The 23,211-nt window shown below is 35.7% G+C and overlaps 2 protein-coding genes across 2 annotated transcripts in view; both read right to left on the bottom strand.

Moving 5' to 3' along the window:
- The window catches only part of LOC115445824 (cytoplasmic dynein 2 heavy chain 1), a 42,943-nt gene that overhangs the window by 12,397 nt on the left and 7,335 nt on the right, over positions 1-23,211 (bottom strand). Inside the window, 10 exon segments of the mRNA XM_037441566.1 lie at positions 56-301; positions 1,566-1,779; positions 16,409-16,545; positions 17,130-17,288; positions 18,432-18,599; positions 19,472-19,617; positions 19,980-20,095; positions 20,766-20,971; positions 21,953-22,096; positions 22,615-22,867. Of these exon segments, the coding sequence (XP_037297463.1) occupies positions 56-301; positions 1,566-1,779; positions 16,409-16,545; positions 17,130-17,288; positions 18,432-18,599; positions 19,472-19,617; positions 19,980-20,095; positions 20,766-20,971; positions 21,953-22,096; positions 22,615-22,867 (1,789 nt within the window).
- On the bottom strand, positions 2,099-8,355 carry LOC115445817 (laminin subunit beta-1). Its single transcript, XM_030172275.2, has one exon. The coding sequence runs from the start codon at positions 8,282-8,284 to the stop codon at positions 2,951-2,953; it is 5,334 nt and encodes a 1,777-aa protein (XP_030028135.1). The 5' UTR covers positions 8,285-8,355; the 3' UTR covers positions 2,099-2,950.

Below are 23,211 nucleotides of genomic sequence, written 5' to 3'. Positions count from 1 at the left end.
AGGAATGGGGTATTTTATCCACTAACTTGTTCTAAATAAACATTCAATGGTTTACCTCGACCGGACAATCAATATCGACTGGATGATCAAGTTGTAATATTTCTCCGTAGTTACTACGAAGGGCAGTAATAGACATGTCACCGGGGCCTAGTCGTACTCCAATGGTTCCTGGGAATAGTTTTTGAAGGTGGGTCTGCATAACCGCCTCTCTGCCTTCAGCACCGGCGCGAGCTTGGCCGAGCAATTCTAGTAAATCGTCGTCGCTTAAAAAGTACAGCCTAGGGAATATTGTACGTTTATCCTGAAAAGCACAGAGTGTACCGTGTATTCTGTATTCCATATATTCATGCATTTATTTACATTATTTTATTTATAAAACATTACACAACATTAGCCCATTTCATTATCATATTTTAAAGGGTAAACAGGGGCGCATCTACAGCACCCACAGTTTGCCATGCTTATCTATCTCCATATCGACTACAAATTCCGGTCCTGGAGCATGAGTAGGTTGGTACTTTTCTGAGTTGAAAAAGCCTCACGAGTTGTCTGGGATTGGTAAACAACTATCTTTTATTATTAGATTTTTTTTGTTCGATCTAGCGATCGAACCCAATAAATACCTCACGCACAAAGGGTAAGTAAAAAATATGAAATAGAATTTATTTATTACTTTTCCTCTTTTTTTATATATCTACACCAAGAGCTAATACAATATGCATAATAATATTATGTAAGTTAAGTCGAATAGCTATACCCAGACCTTGTGTTAAGGGTAATTTTGAGTGTTGCTCCAACGGGCTACAATATTTCTTTTTACATTATGATTTTATAGTGTCGTAATATTATGTCCTAATATGCGTTAAAATTTCCTAATAGTACTTTCCTTTCTAAACATTTTACACTTTCATTGAATTGATACACTTACACTGACTGTAATAATTGCTGATCTGACGTTATTAGAGTACATTTAGGTAAGTATGCTATAAATAAATAATCAACAATGATCACAAGCTAATTTTTTTTTTAAAATAGACTTTGGACTCGTATTATCACCATAGCAGTACTACATAGTAATGTTAAATGGCTTATCTAACAGATTTTTACCCGAATTTACAGATAGAGGTAAATATTTTTTGAAATATAAAAATAAAATTAACTAATACCACCAGGTCAACAAATATTTACCTGTTTTCAAACGTAATTTATTATTCAAATATTAAAATGGAAATCTAGATCTTAATTTGCAATCCTACCTATTCTCGGCTCATTACATTGGTATGATATAATACTGTTTTAAAAATTTGATTCAAATGGTCGCTGGCCAAGACCCAAATCACATATGGTCTTTAAATTGTCTGCCTAGAGTGTCGGGTATAACAAATTTCGAAGCCCCTTCTATTTCACATAAGTATCTACCTTTTTTTTGACAAGGGGAAATCTGTTTACGGGTTCGTGCCAGATTGCTGGTATAAACCGTATATAAGTACCTACCTATCTATACAACGACACTGGTGAGTCATAGGCCTCCTAGGCTATTACGTTAAAGACGTCATTTGACTTACATCAATATATTGGTTGAGAGCCGATTGACACGTCGTTAACTGTTCCAATATAGAGTCGAGCATAGGTTGAAGACGAGAAGACTGTAACACTGCGGACAATCTCGGATCTGATTCCAAAATGCGTGTCACCTGTCTAAAGTTCTGGTCTACTTTCCTGAACTTAATACCTAACTCGCCATCATCATTTGAAAGTATCGGCTCTAGGTACAACCATCTGAAATTTAAAGAATATGTGCATATTATGGGTTAATATAATTAAGGTAAAAATCTGTGTTTTTATAGTGATTTCTTATGTTTATGCGAAAGAATGAAAAAGTGTGTTTTTGTGATTTATTTACAAGCCAGTTATAGAAATGATTAGATTGTGTTTGAAATATTAAGTATTTTGTCTAGAATCTGGTACTCTCAGTTATTTATATATTTTTTCTATTTTAAGAGATTACTTATATTTAGATTACATTATAGACGACTTCATTAGCGTATTTTCTTTTTTTGAATATTTTAAACAGGGTAAGCATAAATAAAACAACAAGTCTATGTAATATAAAAATATGTATTAACAATTAAGTATTGATGCCTCTCACATTACAGTATGATATTTAATACATATTACAAGTGTTGTGAAAAACTATTTAACTAATCATATAAATGCATTTGGATTGATTCATTTCTAATATAATATTAAGATCAAGTACATTATTTTTATAAGTATTTTATTTGCTTAATTAAAACCATATTCAAATAAACAATACAGAGGCTACAAATAAGATAATATACTATTAACGATATAAAAATGCATATTATATACTTGTATAAAACATAAATTACTTAAAATTATTCTAACAGAAAGATTAGAAAAACATAAGCTACAGTAGGTAGTTATAGCTAGGAATAAAGTTGCAAGTCTAGTATTAAATTATTAACAGACGCCATATTATAAAATATCTTTGGAATAATAGTAGCAAAGTCGTTCAATTTTAAAATAATAATGCGGAATTTTTTTTTGTTATTGTAAAACAACCCTTACAAAGAGTGCTCGTAAGTTGTCATTACGCTGGGATGTGTTACAATAATATTATACAAATGTTAATTAATTTTGTTTAGAATTATTTCGAACACTAATAAACATAATAAGTCGACAGAGTAACTTCACTCATCAAGATTAAATTGAATGTCGATGTTGCATTAGAGTCAGGCTTATCGTTATATAATACAAACACAATGTAGTCAAACTACATTTTTGACCAATACGCACTACTCCATGCAGTACATAAGTATTATGTACATGTTTTATGGCACAAATGGGAACTGCAAGTATCCGAATTAAACGTTCACACTATTATATTTTTCAGATAACAGTATATGTTATTAGAATTAAACGGATACTAAGTCGTACAAGATCTGTAATTATCAGAACGTTTCGTTATTTCTGATAAATAATAATTCATTTGGTTGTTGAGGTCTCCTATTTCTTTTTCTAATAAGTTTAATTGACCATTGTGATCGTTATACAATTCCTCCATGTTGGCTAACAATTTAAGTTGCATTTGTGTATCACTTGCTAGTTTAGTCGCACGGGTTAGGAGCAACTGTGCCCGTTCTCTAGAATTAGATGTTTGGTTAGCACGATCTGCTAGAGACATGTTAGTTTGTTTGAAGTTTTGCCTTAATTCTCTTGCCTTTTGTTCAGCCCCTTCTGCACGATTAACTACGTCATTGGCCTCTTGTTTAACTTGATCCGCATCGCTTTCAATTTTTAATATATCTTTTTGTAGATCAGACAAACGTAACCGCAATTTTTCGACGTCTTCTTTAGTTTCATTTGCTTTTCTTTGCGCTTGTTCTGTCTCCATTGTTATTGGGACTAAATCACTTTTTGCCGCTTCGATATCGTTATTAGCTTTTTCTATTGCATTTTCTGCGGCATCTTGAGCAGCTTGTGCTTCGTCTAAAGCTTCCAATACCTTATTTGCCATTTCTAATGTTAGGTTAGCCTCTTTGTTTACGGCAGTCGCATTTTCTTTTAATGCCTTGGCTCGTTCTAAATCAGGTTTTGTTTCGTCAATTATTTTGTCGATGTTAGTTAATTGTGATACAGATGAATTGATTCGTTGAGATAAGTCAGTTATTTCTTTTGGTTCAATTCTTATTGATAAATTTAGTATGTCGTTTGCTAGCGTTCTTACATCTGCTGGAGTACTAGAGGTATTGGATAAGAAATCTTTTAGTTCCGCTGTCAATTCTTGGCTTTCATTCGTAATTCTTTCGGCGGATGATTTGAAATTATGCGCTTTGTTAAAAAGATCATTCGCACGTGATCGAATAGCAACTGTATCCTGCTTCACTTGAGAAATTGATCTGAATAAATCTTCGGCTGTCAGCTCATGTTCTTTAATTCTATACTCTGTTTTGTTTGCAAAGTCTAGAGCTTGTTCAGCTTTAGTAACCGCACCTTGATCACATGATATCCCTCCGCACTTTCCACATCCTGCTCCTCCACAAATATCGCAAGTGTCACTTTCTTGGCCACACATTTTTTCGTTAAGTTTTGGAACTTGTGCTTCTAAATCAGATAACTGCATTTGGATATCATTTAATTTTTTATCGTTATCGTTTTGTGTGTTATTAAAATGTGTATATTGCATTTCAATCAGGCGATCAGTATTTTTGATTTGACGATCAGTGTTAGCAATAATATTCTGTACGCTTTCTGCGTCATCTGCGGCTTTTGCTGCTCTCTGTTTGGCTTCACGAGTTAAATTGAGGGCTCCTTCTAAATTAGCTTCTTGTAATTTAGTAGCATTATTACCTAATTCAAGCGTTTTTAATTTTAAGTTGTCGGTACTTGCTCGAAGGCCATCCAGAGTAACATTTCCCAGGTTGATTTTAGATGTCACACCATTGAGATTATCATTGCTATCTTTAACCTTTTTCTCGGCTTCTGTTAGTAGATTCTGGAGGTTAGTAATATTAGAGAACAATTCTTGAATTGTCGATTGACCAAGCTTAGCACTTTCAAGTGTATTTTCAATTTCTGATAATTTCTTTGTCATTTCTTCAAAGTCTCTCGTGTATGCGCCTGTAGCTCCAACAACCTTGATTTTGCTAGCATTGCTTATTGCATATTCAGTTTGAATTCGCAAATCATTAATTAGCTGGTCCCAGTTATCGAAACACTCCCCACATGCATAACATTGCGGTGCTTCTCCTAAGTATCCTCTAGCACACGTATCACACTTATATCCACCTATTCCAGGTTTACAAATACATGAACCATTGTCTCGCATGCACTGACGAGATACAGACCCATGCAAATCGCATTCGCATTCGTGACACTCTACGTTCGGGTCTCCCCAATAATTCTCTTGGCATTCATCACATTGTCTGCCTCCGTGACCTGGTTTGCAATCACATTTACCAATGTAGGGGTGACACTGCGCTGATATAGAACCAATAGGATCACAATCGCATGGGTCACAACCGTTTCCGAGTGCGATACGCCAATGATATTCTGTGCACTGGTCGCAATTTACACCCATAACATTGTTGAAGCATGGGCATTGACCAGTCACAGGATCACAATTACCTTTCGTGAAATTTGTTCCTAATTCGGAACAATTACATTTATAGCAAGCTTTTTCTAAAGCGTTTCCATAAAATCCTTCCTGACAGACTTCGCAATGATCGCCAGCAGAATTATGTAAACACTGTAAACATTTGCCTGTATACGGATCGCAATTACCTGGTTTTGTTAAATCTATATTATCATTACATTCACATTTTTCACAAGTACCTTTTAGCGGATCGCCGTAATAGTTATCAGCACAAACGTCACATAAAAGTCCAGCATAGCCCTCTTTACAGTCGCAGACCACATCTTTTGTTTCGGGATCTAACTCACATCGATCTGCGTGACTGCTTTTACTTGTGTCTCCTTTCACGCCAGGGCATGGACATGACCTACAAGGTATATCAATACCTAGTCTAGGATCGCCATAATAGCCTTCTATGCATCGTTCACAACGATGACCTTCAGTGTAATCTCTGCATTCTTTGCAAGCTCCTGTCTTATCATCACACTCGACAGCATGGCCATTACAGTCACATTGTTGACAATTGGGGAAGTTAAAATATCCAGGTTGACACAAATCACAAGCTCGGCCGTAAGTGTTAGCTCTGCATTTACACTGCCCGCTTGTTGCGTCACAGAAGTTATCTAATGACCCAATACTATTACAGTCGCAACGTTTGCAGCCAAATTTACTGAAACCATACGTACCAGGTGCGCAGCGATCACATCTAGCTCCGACAATATTCTCAACACATTGGCAATATCCGGTGTATGGATCACACTGGTGACTCTTTGATCCTGTTGGGTCACACTGACATGGCCGTGATCCCCGACGTACGTAAAATCCTATACTAGCGTGATATTTCTTACAAATCTCAGGAACATTGTCTCTATTAAGATCGTAATAATATGAATCTCCGCAATTATAACGATTAAATTCTTCTTTCATGGAACCATTCGCTAAAAATGGTAAATCGTCGAAAGAAGGTATTAATACAATAGAATCTATTAGAATCGAAGCTCGTGAGTTTGAAGTTTGTCCGTCTTGGCGTCCTAAATAAATGCGAATTTCAGTTTCTTTGTCTTTTTCTAAACATACAGGTGGATTAACTAAAACACTCCGCTGATTTGCCGGGAGACTGGTAAAGACAGTATCATCTTCTGGCCGCACATTTGCACAAGGTGAATCAGGATCAATAGGCGATGGCCTCTTTACTATTATAGTTGCCTCCTCCCAGTTCATTGGCGAATGTGGTTCGTATCTTATCAATACATTATAGTTCATGCTTGTTTGTAAATCTTTAACAACAAATACCAATGTGCTACTTTCCGGCAACTTCATAAAACCGGGACCAGTCCACGTTTCCTTTCTGCCGTCTGGAAAGTTTTCTCGTATAACAACATGACAAATTTGACTTTGTATGGCGTTATCGTCTATTTGCGAATCACATTGGCTGGATTCAGCTTCAATAACGAATGAATCTAGAGCGCCGACGAAGAAGTTTTGTATTGGCTGATCACAACGCCGACCAGTAACGTTTGGCCGACATTTACATTGGCCTGTTATCACGTCGCAGTCCCGGTCTATTGAACCACCCAGATCGCAGTCACACGGTAAACAACCATCGTCACTTTCCGATAAACCATAAAACTCCGGCAAACATTGGTCGCAATTTCTTCCCGTGACGTGACGTTTACAGAAGCAGTTTCCGGTTGTAGGGTCACATCCTCTTTCGTTGATTGTACCTAATCTATCACATGTACATTCTTGACAACCTTCAGGATTTAAAGGGTCGAAATTCCAATAACCATCTTTACACCTATCGCACCTAGCACCGTCAACATTGGATTTACAAAGACAACGACCTGCTGTTTTATTATTAATCGCATCAGTTTCGTCATCGCAAAGAATTTCCTTATCAGTCGTGCCTTCCGGGTCGCAATCGCAAGGCTTACAAATTTCGGGACTCTGAATATCTAAACTAGGATCTTTATAAAATTTAGGCTTACAACGTTCACAATTCACTCCCATTGTATTATGTTGACAATTGTCACAAACACCACCACTCACTTTACCAGTTTTATTGTATACTGCTGGATCAAAGTGGCACGTCGTCGCATGGTTGTTGCACGTACATCTCTTGCAAGCATTAGAAGTTCTTCCGACTGCCGGTTGCCACGGGAGGTCATTGTAAAAGTCTTCGCAATATTCACAGTTTAAACCACGGGTGTTATGTGTACACTCACACCGACCGTGGACCATGTTCGTCTTCGATTCCACACCTGGCATAGGCAAGCACCGAGACGCGTGTCCATAACAGGAACAAGAACCGCGGACAGTCATTTCGTATATCGCGTAATAATATTTCTCTTGTATTTCAGCTCTATTATCCAGCTTATCGTCGCCAAGAGTATGAAGTTTTGTGAAATTTATTCGAAGATTTGTCATACGTAATAAATTTTGTACTTCTTCGGAGTAGGGGTTTGCTACGTTTATATTAGGTGGCAATACTCTGAATATAACTTCGCCTTCGCTAGTAGGCGACACTGCGGAATAACGAGAGTCGCACACAACTTCAGTCAAAGACCTTTGCGTATGATGAGGAACTGGGGTATCTTCACAATTATGGGCAAAATAACGATAAACACGCCAAGTTTTTCCGAAGTCGAATGATCGTTCCACTAACATAGCCGCTGGACGAAATGTTTTGAATTGTATAATCAAGTGCGTAAGGTGGAATTCCGCTTCCATATTCAACTGTATTGTGACATTTTCCTTGCCATTTTCAGACTGCCACCATGATTTGATTCGGGTTCCAGGATGGTATTTGTAAATGATGTTTTGAATCCGATGGTTCAGAGTGGGTTTATTCAGTGTGCTGTTAGTAGAATCACACCAGAAACATTTTTTCGTTTCTAAGTGAGAAACAATACAGTAGCGTTCGCGGCCCTGTAGACCGCACGTTGAAGATGCGAAGAGGCGCGATTCACGTCCGATGAGTAGATTGCCGGTTGCTGGATAGCAGGAACTGAGTTCACAGGCACGGTCCAATATACGGGGGTCAGCACGAAGGCGGTCACGTTGGCTGTACGCGGCGCCGCCGCCAACGATAAGCGCCCAGAAAATAAACAAAGCGCGTAGAGCCATGGCGCGGTCCGGGCTCTCCGCGCGCCGCTCACTGCACTGCCGAGTAGCGCGGGCAAGTCGCCTCCGCCGCGCCACTCTCGCGCTGATTCACGTCCCCCGCCTGCCCCGCTGTCCTACAAATCCAGGTCCGTACTCGTATTCTATTCTTTATACCGTATCTGTGACCATAAGCCATTAGTAAAATTATTTGAAACTGCGTTCATTAATTAAACAATGCATATTTATTTTCTCCAAATTAAAATGTTATAGTTGAGGTAATTTCTTTATAGAGCCGAATTTTTATGAATTACCTTTACGTAGAAATATATAACAAGCATATTACGATTTTTGTACGCAAATTATATAAAACGTTACAATTTTATACATTTTTAAACTTGGGTCTTTCTAGATTCTAAAGTTTCAAATTTGTAAAGTGTCAATAATAGTTATATTATCTTGACGATCTTATGTAAACGATCACGCACAGAAAATAAAATAAAACAAGTCGTGGAACAAGTTACGGGAACGTAAAAAACCGAGTCCGGCACTTTGTGAGGCGACGACCGCACCCGCCCGCGCGCCCCTTGCGCCGTTCTCCGAAACGGGCACTAAGCAACAAAAATATCATCGCATTTCGGGATGCGCTTTTTGTTTTGTTTTTACATTAGTTCTATTGCTAAACATACCTATGGAATTAAAGTTACGTGGAAGCAGATTGTAACATTTCTCACACGGGTAATATGGAAACTGAATAATACGTCCCTACTTTATCACGTTGATGTTATTGACATTTACATTACAAATATATTTAATTTTATTGTGAGCATTTGGTCATTTTGATGAACAGTGACACAGTAGCTTGGTCAGAGCTGCCGGCCTTCCGCCCCGCACATCCGTCATTGATAATACATTCGCGATCTAAATGACCGACCAACCGAGCGACAGACAACGGACATACAATATGCCGAAATTAAATAACATGTCATTAGTGAAATATTTATTTAAAACATAATAATACCCGAATATAGCCAGTAATAACCAGACCCAAAATATTTAATGTTTTAAATACTCCCGGTTATAGATAATCATTGTGATGTGTGCACATTAACAAACCCTAATCTCTACATAGGGATTAGGGACAAAAAAGGACATAAGTGAGGGACTTTGAAGGGAGGGAACGTTGTTTAACGAGGCGATGAATACCCTTTCAATTCTAGGTGGAGCGGTAATCTTTCAGTACATTAAATTCGTTAATACGGAGTTCATATATGTATGGACATTTGAGTAGATAAAGTGATCAATATTCGTAAGATAATGTAGATTAGTTTTTTCTAATGTATAAAACACTAAAAATAAAATATTACTTAAAATTTATATGTATCAATTTCATGTATGTTCTAATATTATATCAATAAACTGAATTTTGAAATGTAATTTCTTGTTTAAAATCGGAGTAATAACCTCATAGAATTCAGTCGCCCAGCGCATGAAAAGCTTTCGGTTTTATAAAACTTATACTTCTACTCAAACTTTTGGTATTATTTTATCCTTTAAAATTCGTTTGCGTACGTTTACAAGCTAATAGCGACCTGCATTTGAGGTTCGTACGAAAAATTAACACGTGTTGGCAGACTGTGAACTGCGTAGTCAATAGTCATACTGTTTGAAGAGTTCCGAAATATTGAGTGAATTAATTTTGAATATAGACCAAGCTTTGCAGAAATAATCAAATAATTGTTGTTTTAAAATCATGTTAAATAAAATATTCCATGGTGTTATAATAATTCGTTGGTGTTGTTAGATTAATTGACCGAATCTACAGCATATTTTACATAAATACATACGTTTCCGCAATATGGTTTCTGGAATAAAAACTTTAAAGTTTAACCGATTTATTTCTGCTGTATTTAAATGATCTATTTGTTTCCAAATCTAAACATATATATTTGTCTCAAAGCGACCTTATGGCTTATTTAGACGATTGTCGTATAGTTTGCTAAATAATTTGGCGAATAATTCGTGCACGAATATGACTGCGAATGTTTATTTTTTATTTATTTATAAAAGGCATAATACAGAACACAATAAGCTGTTTACGTGCCCTCGTTTTTGTGACTATTCGTCTGTATTCGGCAAGTATGTAGTAGGTACCTATATAAATCAGAAGTTATACTTAAATAAAATTCTTACTATGGACTAACGGATAATGCAAAGCATGAGTTAGCTACTCACTGTATGAACAGGAGCAGGAGCTCTATTGTGCAGTAGTAGTAAGTAGTTCTTTATAAGTAATACAAATATGCATAGATTTTTTGAATTTTATCAGCATTTACGGGAGTTTAATGCCATCGGCCATAAACCTAATAAAAAAATAATAAGTTATTATTATTTGTTCAATTGTTTATTGCTGCTGATAATGCTAAAAATTGACAACCATTTATTTTAATTACTAATCAAAATGAAAAATGTATGTAATTCTAGCAAATAAGTAGGTATGTAGCAGTATATAGATCATAATTTGAATTTTGTGAATGCACATTGATGATCGAATGCATAATGCCAATGTTTTAAAAAGTATTACTTGGTTCCTCTACATGTTTTAAGGTAAAAACCATATACAATGAATGGCGAGAGGGCTGCTGTAACTTAACAGATAACTCGTCACAGTTTCAACAGTTTTTTCGATAACCCTTTATCAGTGTCAAGTTGATTAGAAGCACTATTTAAAAAAATCACGTATGATAAATATGTATGTATATAACATATCTATTTTAAACATTAATACACAGTTCATGCTACACAATAAAATATTTTTTTCTATGAATGTATCTTAATTTTTAGGTAATAAACGCTATCTAAAGTAAAGACAAATGTCGAAATATTAATTTATGGAGTAATATTATATGTTTTATGGCTATGAATACAATTAATTCATCAACTTGTGTATTCTTACATTATTTTTTTATCTATTTTTAAGAGTGCCTGTTATTTCTAATATAACATCACAAATTATTTAAAATATCGAATGTCCTCAATTCATACATGAAAAAAAAAGCTAAAACTGGATTACATAGATTATAAAAATGCCTCAAACGCTGTGAATGAACGCTTTCGCGCCGATAAAGGTTCATTCTCAAAAGGCGGTTACGATGTCAAAGTTCAAAGCAGATAGACGAGCAGTTTCGATTCGAGCCACGTTTATCGTCCACTGAATGTAAGTAAATGTCCATTAGAATTTGTACGATTATAATTATCGTGGTGTTAACGCATGTTGTGACGTTAAGAACTGTAAAATGTAAAAATTATTAACATTACTTAGTTTTACAAAAACCTACATAACCTCGATTTTTATGTAAGCTTAATCATAATATGGTAAAGAATTTAGATCAAGTATTCAGTCACTGTGTATGTTACGATCACGACTATTCAGAAAACTATTATCTGCTTAAGACATAAGTACTTATTTTGAACGTGGTCTACTTAAACTAGAAATAAATTTTGATAAAATGCACCGAGTTGGTGTGATTATCGACTTATAGTGCGTGTGAACGAACAGATAATGACACAAGTTTACTGAGCAACAGTATGTGAATGGATGTAAATTTCTAGTTAATCAGCGAATAAATAATCGATCAAACCATCGACCTAACCAGCAGGAAAGTATTTCTAAAATTATAACGCGGTTGAAATGATTCATTCGGGCAAGGATCATATTATAAAGTTCGTTTTCATTACCTAGTAACCCGCGTGGACTGAAAAAAAAAATATCGTTATTGTGACAAAATTTTGATAAAATTAAAATAATATTATACTGAATTATTATACCCTTTAAGATTTCAAAGAAATTATAATTTGTGTTGCACCCATTACCGTTTATCTAGGTGAAAATTAGAGAAGCATATATATAATTTAACTAATTTCTATTGCTGTCAATAGGATCTTTTGGCGTAGTTATCACTAGCACTGAGGCGGCGAATTATGCTAAGTTATTTTAACCTTAGTACAATGACATTAACATTATCATTTTTTTATTTCATGTTTTATGCTTTACTAGCTTCCGCTCGCAGCTTCGCCCGCGTGGATTTCGGACTTCAAAATGGAGCCGGTCGCGAACGTTCGAGAATGTTCGTTTTACGAAGCTACTCGCTAGGTGATTCGCTAGCCTCTAGGTGCCAAGCAAGCCGCCTGCCTGTGCGTTCGCGACCTTATATATCTATACTAATATATAAAGCTGAAGAGTTTGTTTGTTTGTTTGTACGCGCTAATCTCAGGAACTACCAGTCCAAATTGAAAAATTCTTTTTGCGTTGGATAGCCCTTTGTTCGTGGAGTGCTATAGGCTATATATCATCACGGTATACCCAATAGGAGCGGAGCAGTAATGGCTAATCTCAGGAACTACCGGTCCAAACTGAAAAATTCTTTTTGCGTTGGATAGCCCTTTGTTCGTGGAGTGCTATAAGCTATATATCATCACGCTATACCCGATAGGAGCGGAGCAGTAATGGCTAATCTCAGGAACTACCGGTCCAAACTGAAAAAATATTTTTGCGTTGGATAGCCCTTTGTTCGTGGAATACTATAGGCTATATATCATCACGCTATGACCAATAGGAGCGGAGCAGTAATGACTAATCTCAGGAACTACCGGTTCGAACTGAAAAATTCTTTTTGTGTTGGATAGCTCTTTATTCGTGTAGTGCTATAGGCTATATATCATCAGGCTATGACCAATAGGAGCGGAGCAGTAATAGCTAATCTCAGGAACTACCGGTTCAAACTGAAAAAATATTTTTGTGTTGGATAGTTATTTGTTCGTGGAGTACTATGGGTTAAATATCATCACGCTATGACCAATAGGAGCGGAGCAGTAATGGCTAATCTCAGGAACTATCAGATCGAACTGAAAATAATATTTTTGTGTTGGATAGCACTTTGTTTTTGAAATGCTATAGGGTATATATCATCAAGCTATGACCAATAGGAGCGAAGCAGTAATGAAACATGTTGCAAAAACGGAGAAAATTTATTAGTTTTGAGAGCTTCCGTTGCGTGCGCTGCGTAAACAATTAAAGTTATGCAACAATGATGTATGACGGGATTGTTCCTCTTAAAAAGTTCTACAAAAATATATTATAAAACAAAGTCCCCCGCTGCATCCGACTGCCTGAACGTGTTAAACTCAAAAACTATCCAACATATTAAGATGAAATTTGTTATGGAGACAGTTTGAGACCCTGGGAAGAACATAGGCTCCCGGGAAAATATATAGCGTGACTTTTATAACGGAATACTTTAGCCCGAAAAACTTTGTAACGCGAGCGGAGCCGCGGGCAAAAGCTAGTATTATATATACAAAAATAATCCTTATAGCATGATTCAATATTCACGCGTGATGGCTTATTATTAGCGTATTTCATGTATAACTTTGGTGTTTCTATACCGATTTCTATGAATCTTTTTTATGGAATATTTAATAATGTTAAATTTTTTAATTAGGGATGACTGAGAGTATTATAAACGTAAGAGTAGACAAATATAATGAGAAAGCTTCGAACTGCTAAGTTATCGGGAGTTACACGTGTTATTGTGAGTCAACCATAAAAGATAGACATATGCTGTCGTTGGATATTTTTTACATAATTTTAAGGAGAACATTTCCGTCAAACATTATTTCTGTGTAGCTTTAACCATTAAGGTTGCACACGCGACGGAAGCTTAAAAAATGGAGTAACTTCTCCCGTTTTCCCAACATTTCCCTCCACTGCTCTGCTCCTATTAATTGTAGCGTGATGAAAAGTATACTATAACCAGCACAGGAGTATGACAAATAATTGTACCAAGTTTCGTTAAAATCCGTCGAGTAGTTTTTGTTTCTATAACGGTTATACAGACAGACAGACAGACAGACAAAAATTTTACTAATTGCATTTTTGGCATCAGTATCGATCCCTAATCACCCCCTGATAGTTATTTTGGAAATATATTTCATGTACAGAATTGACCTCTCTACAGATTTATTATAAGTATAGATATAGATTATTTAAACTACTTAGTATTTGTATAAGCTTTCATAATAATTTTAAACAGTTCATTCCATACCGGCATAAAAATAGACTATAGACAAATGTTTATTTTATTTTCTATATATATGGAAAAACGAGCTCTACATTAAAGTTGTGTTGCATAAGTTGTTTGAACATCAGTGCACTCACAAGAATCATTGTAAGAAGGAATTGTTATATTATGTTGAATACTGTCACATAACATTTTGTCTTAAAAAAGCTTTTATGTTTTCTTTATGTCCCATGACAATGCGCGTAACTCGTAAGTTAGATAGCAACGTTACTTTACTTTATTTATGGTTATTGCGCATATCATTTATTAAACAAACATTGAGAAACGTCAATCTATGCTCTTGTTACTAGGGTAATCCCCGAACATAAATTTATAGATATTTTACTGAATTTGAATAGGTATTATGTGGCATGCCGTGGACAAAATATACTAGCTGATGGATGCATATAAATAGAAGTAGAGCATTTTTATTTTAAACACGTCTTAAAAATGACGTAACAACCACGGAACATACTATTATTCATGTGTTCTTTATTATCAAAGAACATGCGAATAAAACCAGGACGACCTCCTTCGTTGCATAAGAAATTAAATACTTATTACTTATGCATAATGCGCTCACACCTGATTTTCCTAAGGAGTGGGTAGAGATGTAAATATTAATTGCATCTACCGCTAAACGACTCAAGTAAGTTACTCCGAGAGCAAATAAGGAGAGTTTATAGAACATAATAGGAAATGTCAAAAACGTAGCAAGAAATTTCTACTTCCTGGTTCATTGCGTATACATATCGAGCATTTTACAGCTAAATATGGGACTTGCAAAACAGTCCGCCGCGCCATGACCAACAAAACAATGCAAGCGGAATTGGCGTCGAGCTTTAAAATAAAAATAAGACCAAAAGCAAACGGTATGTCAAAATAGCTCGTACATCTGTCGCACACGTGTCGGAAACCGAGCGCAAATCCTTTACGACGGCGACCATTGTTCAGTAATTATGTAAGCCTGTGAGTGGACTTGTTTCCAACTGTTTCGTTTTCATTAGATTAATATAACAGTTGTATCGGCAGCCAAAGTGTTGAGTGATTTTTTTGTCAGGTATTTTCTTTGGTTTTAGTCGTTATCGTATTTAGTTTGGATCTTCGTTGATTATAACATAAGATTCGTTGAACAGTTATCTTGTATAGGCGAAGTAAAGAAGTATTTTCTTTCATACCGGGTGCATAGGCTTATGTAGAAGCCTCGTGTGACAGATGTTGTGTGAATAAATATATTAATACAGTATGTCATTATAACTATGCCTTTAAATATCTGCATATTCACAGAAGAAATTAGATAACTGATAATATAAAATTAAGGTCAGGAGTATTCTTTCTTCCTCGGGTTGTCTGTACGTTACAAATGGCGAGGAAGTTGCTGCTTGAAGACCAATCTCTGTTTTAAAATTTTCTTACTCAAATAACTCACACATACCGCTTTTCCTAATTTCATTATTCCGTAATCAGAATGAAATCAAATCCTTTTGTCATTCTTCATGTATCCTCTTCCCTATCCCAGATCAACCATCTATTTCATACGATTCGTGATAAAAGTGATCCTGTTGACTTCGCTAGAAGGTACTTTGCAGTAATCCAGTCGCCCGACAAAGCCTTGTCAGCGGTTTTAATCTATATTTATTTATCACAAAATGCGGATACTCTTCAATGATACGAAAATGGTAGATAGTAAATTATTAAAGTCCTAGATACAGGCTCAATCGCAACAAACAAATAGACAGGGGACAGTGCAAATAACGATAATATCTGACCTTGTAAAGACAGTTATTTCAAAGAGCAAACATACTGTATTTCTTCTTACTTATAGATTTACGTAGTAAAAAATTCATCTGTGTAAGTACTACTTGGGCTTTAAAAAAGATGCCTTTCTACAACCGTTATAACATTAATAGAAAAACCAAAAAATAATGGCATAGTCTATCGGTAAGTATATCGGTATCAAAAATTTGTTGTTATGTAGCCCCTGGAGTGCGTCAGACAGGGCGGTAGGTGCAGACTGCAGAGTACTGACCTGCGTTGCGCGCGGTGCGTGGCGCGCAGCAGCGTGCGCGCGCTCCGCAGCCGCCCCTCCCACGCCGCGCACGCGTCCGCGCCGCCGCCGCCGCCGCCGCCACTTAGCGATGATACCACCCACTGCTGCTCTGAGATCTACAACCCGTCATATTTGTTTGAACCCTTAAGGCTCGGACCTTAATAAATGCTTCAGCTCCTATTTACTTGATTCAATAGAGCCAATATTTAGATTTATGGCCATCCTCGTCAGGAAAAGAAAATTATTTCATGTAGGCAGTAGTTTCTGTGTATTATTAATCTATAGAGTTCCAAACTTGTATAACTGTTATGTTTTGCTTTATCGAAGTTGAGAAGTACACTTATGAGAAATTAATTGGTCAACTATTTTAATAACATTTTAAATACAGCTCCAACCTGTTTTGCTTTTTTCATAATGGAGAATTATTTTATATCTTGGTCAATAGAATAAAAAATATTACATATAGCGTCAATAACAGGCTAAGACATCGCCTATATGTATTGGGTACACGTGGGAGCGTTTACTTGGAAGAAAAAAAATATAGGTTTGGACATAGCTCTTTTTTTGACTAACAAGCTTTTTAAATTTTTTTCAGCGTCACATTTTTTTTACATTGCATCGACTTATTTTTAAAATTATCTCTACTTCAGTTTATCTCCTATACTATTAGCAAGCATCGTAAAAGTTTAGTAACCGATACCTTAGTGAGAATATCCTTGAAATCCTTGACAATAGGCGTCGGCCGCTTAGACTTGTCGTTGTAGTACACAATGGCAAAGCGCGCGCCGGCAAACCAAATCTCAAGCTCGTTGAGAGCGTTGCGTATGGCGGACTCGTTCGAGGCCATTGTGCATATTTTCTGTGGTGAAAAAAATGTTGTTTAATTAAATGACCGTTTAAAATACAATAAAGACATAGTACATACTGCTAGGTTAATAGGTGTAAAAAAAACTTAATTTGTATTAGTTTACGACTATGTTTAAAATAGATTTTTAGCTTTAAGTCTAAAAACATTTTATGTTATGTAAATATGCAGCTAAAATATTTATAATGCAAGAAGTTTGATAATACATAATAATATAAATATTAAAATGGCAATGTAATCGTATTAAACTAGTTCCTAGTTCATTCTGTTTTATTAAAAAAATACTCTGGCGATTACGTCAGCATTCAAGTATAAAGAAGAAGTAGTGAATGGCATTTTTGAATAACTAAATCCATGTTTGGGAGTCTTGAGTGGAGATTCCAAATGAAATACTAGACTAAATCAATTGTATCCGATGTAAAAGGCACATGTTGTAAACGGTAGAGCTGAGCACGCGCAATGTGGTTGCTCTGAATTCTCTCAAGTTAAGATCGCCAAAGGATATAGTGGTTTCTTATCAGCCCTGTATTATATACTTGCCCACTGCTGAGCACGGGCCTCCTCTACTACTGAGGGATTAGGCCTTAGTCCACCACGCTAGCCTAGTGCGGGTTGGTAGACTTCACACACCTTCGAAATTCCTATAGAGAACTTCTCAGATGTGCAGGTTTCCTCACAATGTTTTCCTTCACGGTTAAAGCGAACGATAAATTCACAAAGAATACACACATGATTTTAGAAAAGTCAGAGGTGTGTGCACTTGGGATTTGAACCTGCGAACATTCGTCTTGGCAGTCCGTTCCACACCCAACTAGGCTATCGCTGCTATCAGTAGATGGTTGCGTAATTTTTTTCTCTCCTTCATAATAAAATTGCTCATACTTATAACATTCAAAAGGATTTACCTTCCTTAATAGAACAGAATTGTTAGAATTGTATCAGTTGTTACGGAAAGTCTAAATCCTACATCTGATATGACCATTTTTACCCCTTTACATAAAAAAAATAGGGAAGTTGTTTTTTAGAAGTCAATATTAATAAATAAAAAAAAGTCTCCTTTTTGAAGTTAATTCAATGAGATAATTAACTACAAAAATCAAAGTATCTAATATATTAAATCTGTTATATTTTACTTACTTGTAAAGCTTTGATGTGTTTTTTAATATTCGGCGCAACAATGAGCAGATCATTCAGCTGCAATGTGTCTGGCTTTTTGTACTCCATTTCCAGAAGACTGAACACTTCTAGCCAGTTTCGCTCCGAGAAATCTGTGCCTCGCAGGTATTTTAGTAACGGTGTTAGGTCCTGTGGGAACGTTCAATCAATTTTATCAATTTAGAAGTAGATATCGACGGCATTCAATTCATTCACGTGTGTTTAACATGCCGACTTACGAAGCCGTCACTTTTAGAAGAATTAGTACCTACTGAAGTTAGAAAAAAAATCTGGTATTTTATTATTAATCTGAAATATGGGTAGTGCGACTAATGTGCAAAATCCGTGTACATTCTATAATTCGACTTTTAGTGAGTTATGTGTAGGCTAGATTTCAGAATAGGTATTATATCAAGGAACGGGAAGTCTTTGCAAACAGAAAGATCAACAAGTTCGCCAACCATTTCCGTGATATCCATGTAAGTACATATGTACTTGTAGGTATTTATAGTTTTTTATAAATTTAAAACGGCAAATAGTCATTGCACGCATCGCTCTCATTACCATGTAGGTTTTATATGTAGGCAATATTTTCAAGATGTTTTAATTCATGGTTGATATACATGTGGAATGATGACATCACATAGTAATATCAAAGATATCGCGGGAATAATGAACATCTTACTTAACGCATGTATGAGTCAACCCAACCAATTTAATGACATTTAGAAGTGTTGAATTAATATTTAATTTTCTATGATAATTCTTTAATTCCTGAAAGTGCTTTAAGAGATTTTCTTTGGTGTAATGAATGACGTAACGAAGAAGTCGCTCGGATAACTGTAAGTGACACAAATGTCCATTAATAGTAACAATATCAGTGGAAATTTGAATTGTCTTTGGATTACAGTCAGTCTGACATTTTATGTGAAATCTCACAATGCCTAGTAATTACTCTGGTTACAATATAACTTCGAGCCGTCCTGTCGCATACGAGAGATACACCACCAGATAATACTTACAGAATATTTATCTAGTTCTTGCTGTATTAGCAAAGTGACTGAAGTGTATGGTTCCAAACGGCTTTTCCACTTCGATGTAAACTCTTCGAGGCTGTGAAGTTTCTTCTGGAACACCACCCACAGTTGTTGGGACATGGCCTCGAATTCTGAAAGAAACTGCTATTATTTTTCTATGTCACAACAATTTTTTGTAGTAGTTAAATAAAAGGCATCATACAATACTTACATACTACACAGTAAGTACTTAAATTTGTAATAATATACTCTATTATCCCATATGGTATTTAATAAACGGTATATGTAAGTAGTGAATTTATGGAAAATCAATTATATCAAAACTCCATTACGTAAATTATTATATTCCAATCAACTCTTAGTCCCCACTAATCGGCGTTAGTTTTCATAGTAAGTGAGTTAGAAATAATAGGTATTTTTTTCGAGTGTATGAAATCTTCAGCTATCAGAAATCGTTTCAAAGAGAGATATAATGCTATCAAAGATCCATTACCTTCATTATACTCTTTGAATACGGTCCATAGATCGATACATTCCTTCATGAGGTTTTCACCCTGTTTCCATATCGCTGGTATTTCCACCTGCATATTAAACTTCGCAAATTCTTTTCTGCAAAGTACAAGCATACTTCATTAATGTAAAGTTTTTGCATATTTCAAGCGTTAATGCCGCGTTCTAGCCAGTTAAAAGGCTTATTGAATAGTACCACTAATTCAAAGAAAACCAATTTAAAGTACTAGATTTGCTGTGTCATGTCGTCTAGCCGATAAGATTGTCAATATCCCTCAAAGACTGACAAGCCATCAGGTCACCTCTGGACTTGGCGAGTTTGGTGGGTTTTACGAAGCAGCTATGAAACAGATAATTTATATAGGTACGCAAATTCCCATTATCCTACTGATACAGCGACCTTCAATGCCTATCCTGGTTTATATGAGTTGCAGTAATGAATATGATGGCTGCATAAACTAAAAGCACCTTTGATACTTACACCAGGTACCTTATTTGGCTATGTACCTTTATTAAAATCAGCAAATAAGTTGTGTCATTGTCATAGTAATAGGAGTAATATTATAATTCCTTATATCTACGCAAATTTTAGACATCGAAACAAGATTAGTTACGGAGTCTGTAACGTTTTTTTGTATTTTATTTATCGCCTGACGTTTCAAAGATTTTGCAGCCTGCACGGTTACGAGGCGAATACGGTTACTAATATAATATTTTTAAATACGAGTTAGAAAAGTTGTACAGTGTATAACATGTGAATATCGCTCACAACAAGCCGTCTTTATCAGCGACGAAGCCCTCCCAGTGCGCGACGGCGCGGAACACGTCGCGACATCTGTCGAGCACGTCGCGGTAGTGCGCGCCGCGCGCGTCCTCGTGGCGGCTCTTTGTGTGCGCCCAGCGCTCGAGCCATGCCTCCGCGCTGCTGTTCAGATTGTCCCAGTCGGCGCTCAGGCTCGATTTCACTATCTCTGCCTGTTATATACATCAGTATATTTGATACAGTAGAATAACTCACTATCTCTCTCATACCAAATTCATTATCAGTAGGAAGACGTTAAAAATAGTAAACTTAATTTACGGTACCAAAAATAATATAGAAAAAGATATTCAAATTTCAGTAAGTTAATTTTAACATTAAAAAATACAACATGCGCCTGTAGACCTAAACAATAAAAATATATTATGGTTCTATGATTTTACCAATAGTTTTGTTTCCACAAGCTGAACCACGCAAAATACGCACATATACGACAAATCGGAATAATGATACGCAAAGTTGAAAAATATTTGGAAATTTTTCCACTTTGTGTAGTGTACTGTGTATGTATTTATTTGTGACGCAATAATAAATTATCAAATAGATCTATGTACGTATGCAGAAAGCTCATGCGAGTAATTCCATTGGTGTAAATTAATAGTATATTTCCCCAATTCAGGATCAAAGAAATAAAAAAAAATATTTTAAATTTTATTATTCCCGTGCGTCGAAAGCACATATTATTTTTAGTAGCGCGCTCTAGAAAGACTGTCTCCGGTACAGATAGGGCGATGTTGATAATGAGTTCATTTTTTATAAATAAGTTGTACTATAATCTGCAAATTGTAGTCTTGACCGTTGGCCATTGTAGCGCAAACGACAGTTATGTATTCAGAGTAGGCAATATTACTATATTTAATTAAATAAGTACATTATACAGTGTCCTTCATGTTTTTTAAATTAATATATTATCATCTATAGCAAAATTATTAAATTGGTTATAGTTTTTGGCCCGATTATTATCCGTAATAGAATAGCAATCTATTACGTTAGACCACTTTATAGTAATATAAGTCTATAATATTTTACACTTCGAAGCAATATTTCTTAAATTCTATTACTTGTTAATGAATTAATCGAACTATAATCATTAGTGTTTGTGGAGTATTATAAAGGCATGACAAATAGCTTAATACCTGATGCTCGAACAGTTGTTGCTGACTGCGCATGAGTTCCCGTATTTTTTGCCATTCCTTTATTGTCCTGTCGACGGACGTGTCGCCGCCCCACGTCCGCAACAAGTGACCTTTTTTCTTTAGATCTTCCACTAATTTCTCCATCTGTCACGATAAATGGTACTTAAGTCGTTAGTTAAAATTTATTTATATTGCATTTTTAGTGACAATTATTTTATAATTTACTATTACTTTAATCTTTAGTGACAGAGTTTTTAATTTTCTGACTACTTACTAAAATAAAAAATGCAAAGGACAACGTACTACAACATTAAAAATGTTGTTGTTATAATTTTTTAACCGACTTCAAAAAAGGAAGATTTCCTGCGACACGCTTGTATGTATATAAGTTCCTGTGTTCGCGATTTTCTCCAAAACTACTGATCGGTTTTTGATGGGGTTTTTGGTATTTCAATGTAGGTATATTATGTACTAAAACCACATATGAAATTAGACACCCATTCCAAATAATAAAAAAAATCGTATACTTACGTGTTTATTGAATTACTTTTTGATTTGTAATGGTTTTTGAAGTCGGTTTTATTTATAGTCAAAATGTTTTCTTCTTTTTGAATGTGATATCTTACAAAAGCAGTTGTATAGTATCTAAAAACATTAAAAACCTCAGGCAGTTTTTCTTGGAGAGCATGTTGTTTAGCACTTATCTCCGACAGCTCCTTTGCATTTTTAGGCAGCAATTTGTTCTCCAACATGACCATGGCGTTGCCTATAAATGCTTCCAGGGTCGCCGCGTCATTGCGACAGCTGGTTTGGAGAGACGACATGAGACAAGACCACAGCGAGCGTGTCTGAGCTTCGAACTCACGACGTAGAGTAGCCGTGCCTATTGATATCCACTCTACCTTCTCGTCGTCACTGTAAACCGTCATAAGGTCACATAGTATTCACAAATGTTATTATGAAACACTACTAGAAAAAATTACAAACAAATTTGTTACAATATTATTGATAAGAATTACAGCGTGAGGAGTATATATGTAGCTTTCCTAAGAAGTTCCCCTATAGGAATTTTGAGGTTGTGTAAAGTTTACCAATCCGCGCTAGGCCAGCGTGGTGGACTAAGGCCTTATCCCTCTCAGTAGTATAGGAGGCCCTTGCCCAGTAGTGGGACAGTATATTATACTACAGTGCAAATATTATTATATATAAATAATATATCATTTATAAGGCACCATTTTTTTTCTATTTGTAACTGATAG

Source organism: Manduca sexta, chromosome 22 (genome assembly GCF_014839805.1).
Source record: "Manduca sexta isolate Smith_Timp_Sample1 chromosome 22, JHU_Msex_v1.0, whole genome shotgun sequence".
Lineage (NCBI taxonomy): Eukaryota > Metazoa > Arthropoda > Insecta > Lepidoptera > Sphingidae > Manduca > Manduca sexta.
The sequence above is the reverse complement of the archived record's forward strand: the minus strand, read 5'-3'. Positions and strand labels throughout refer to the sequence as shown.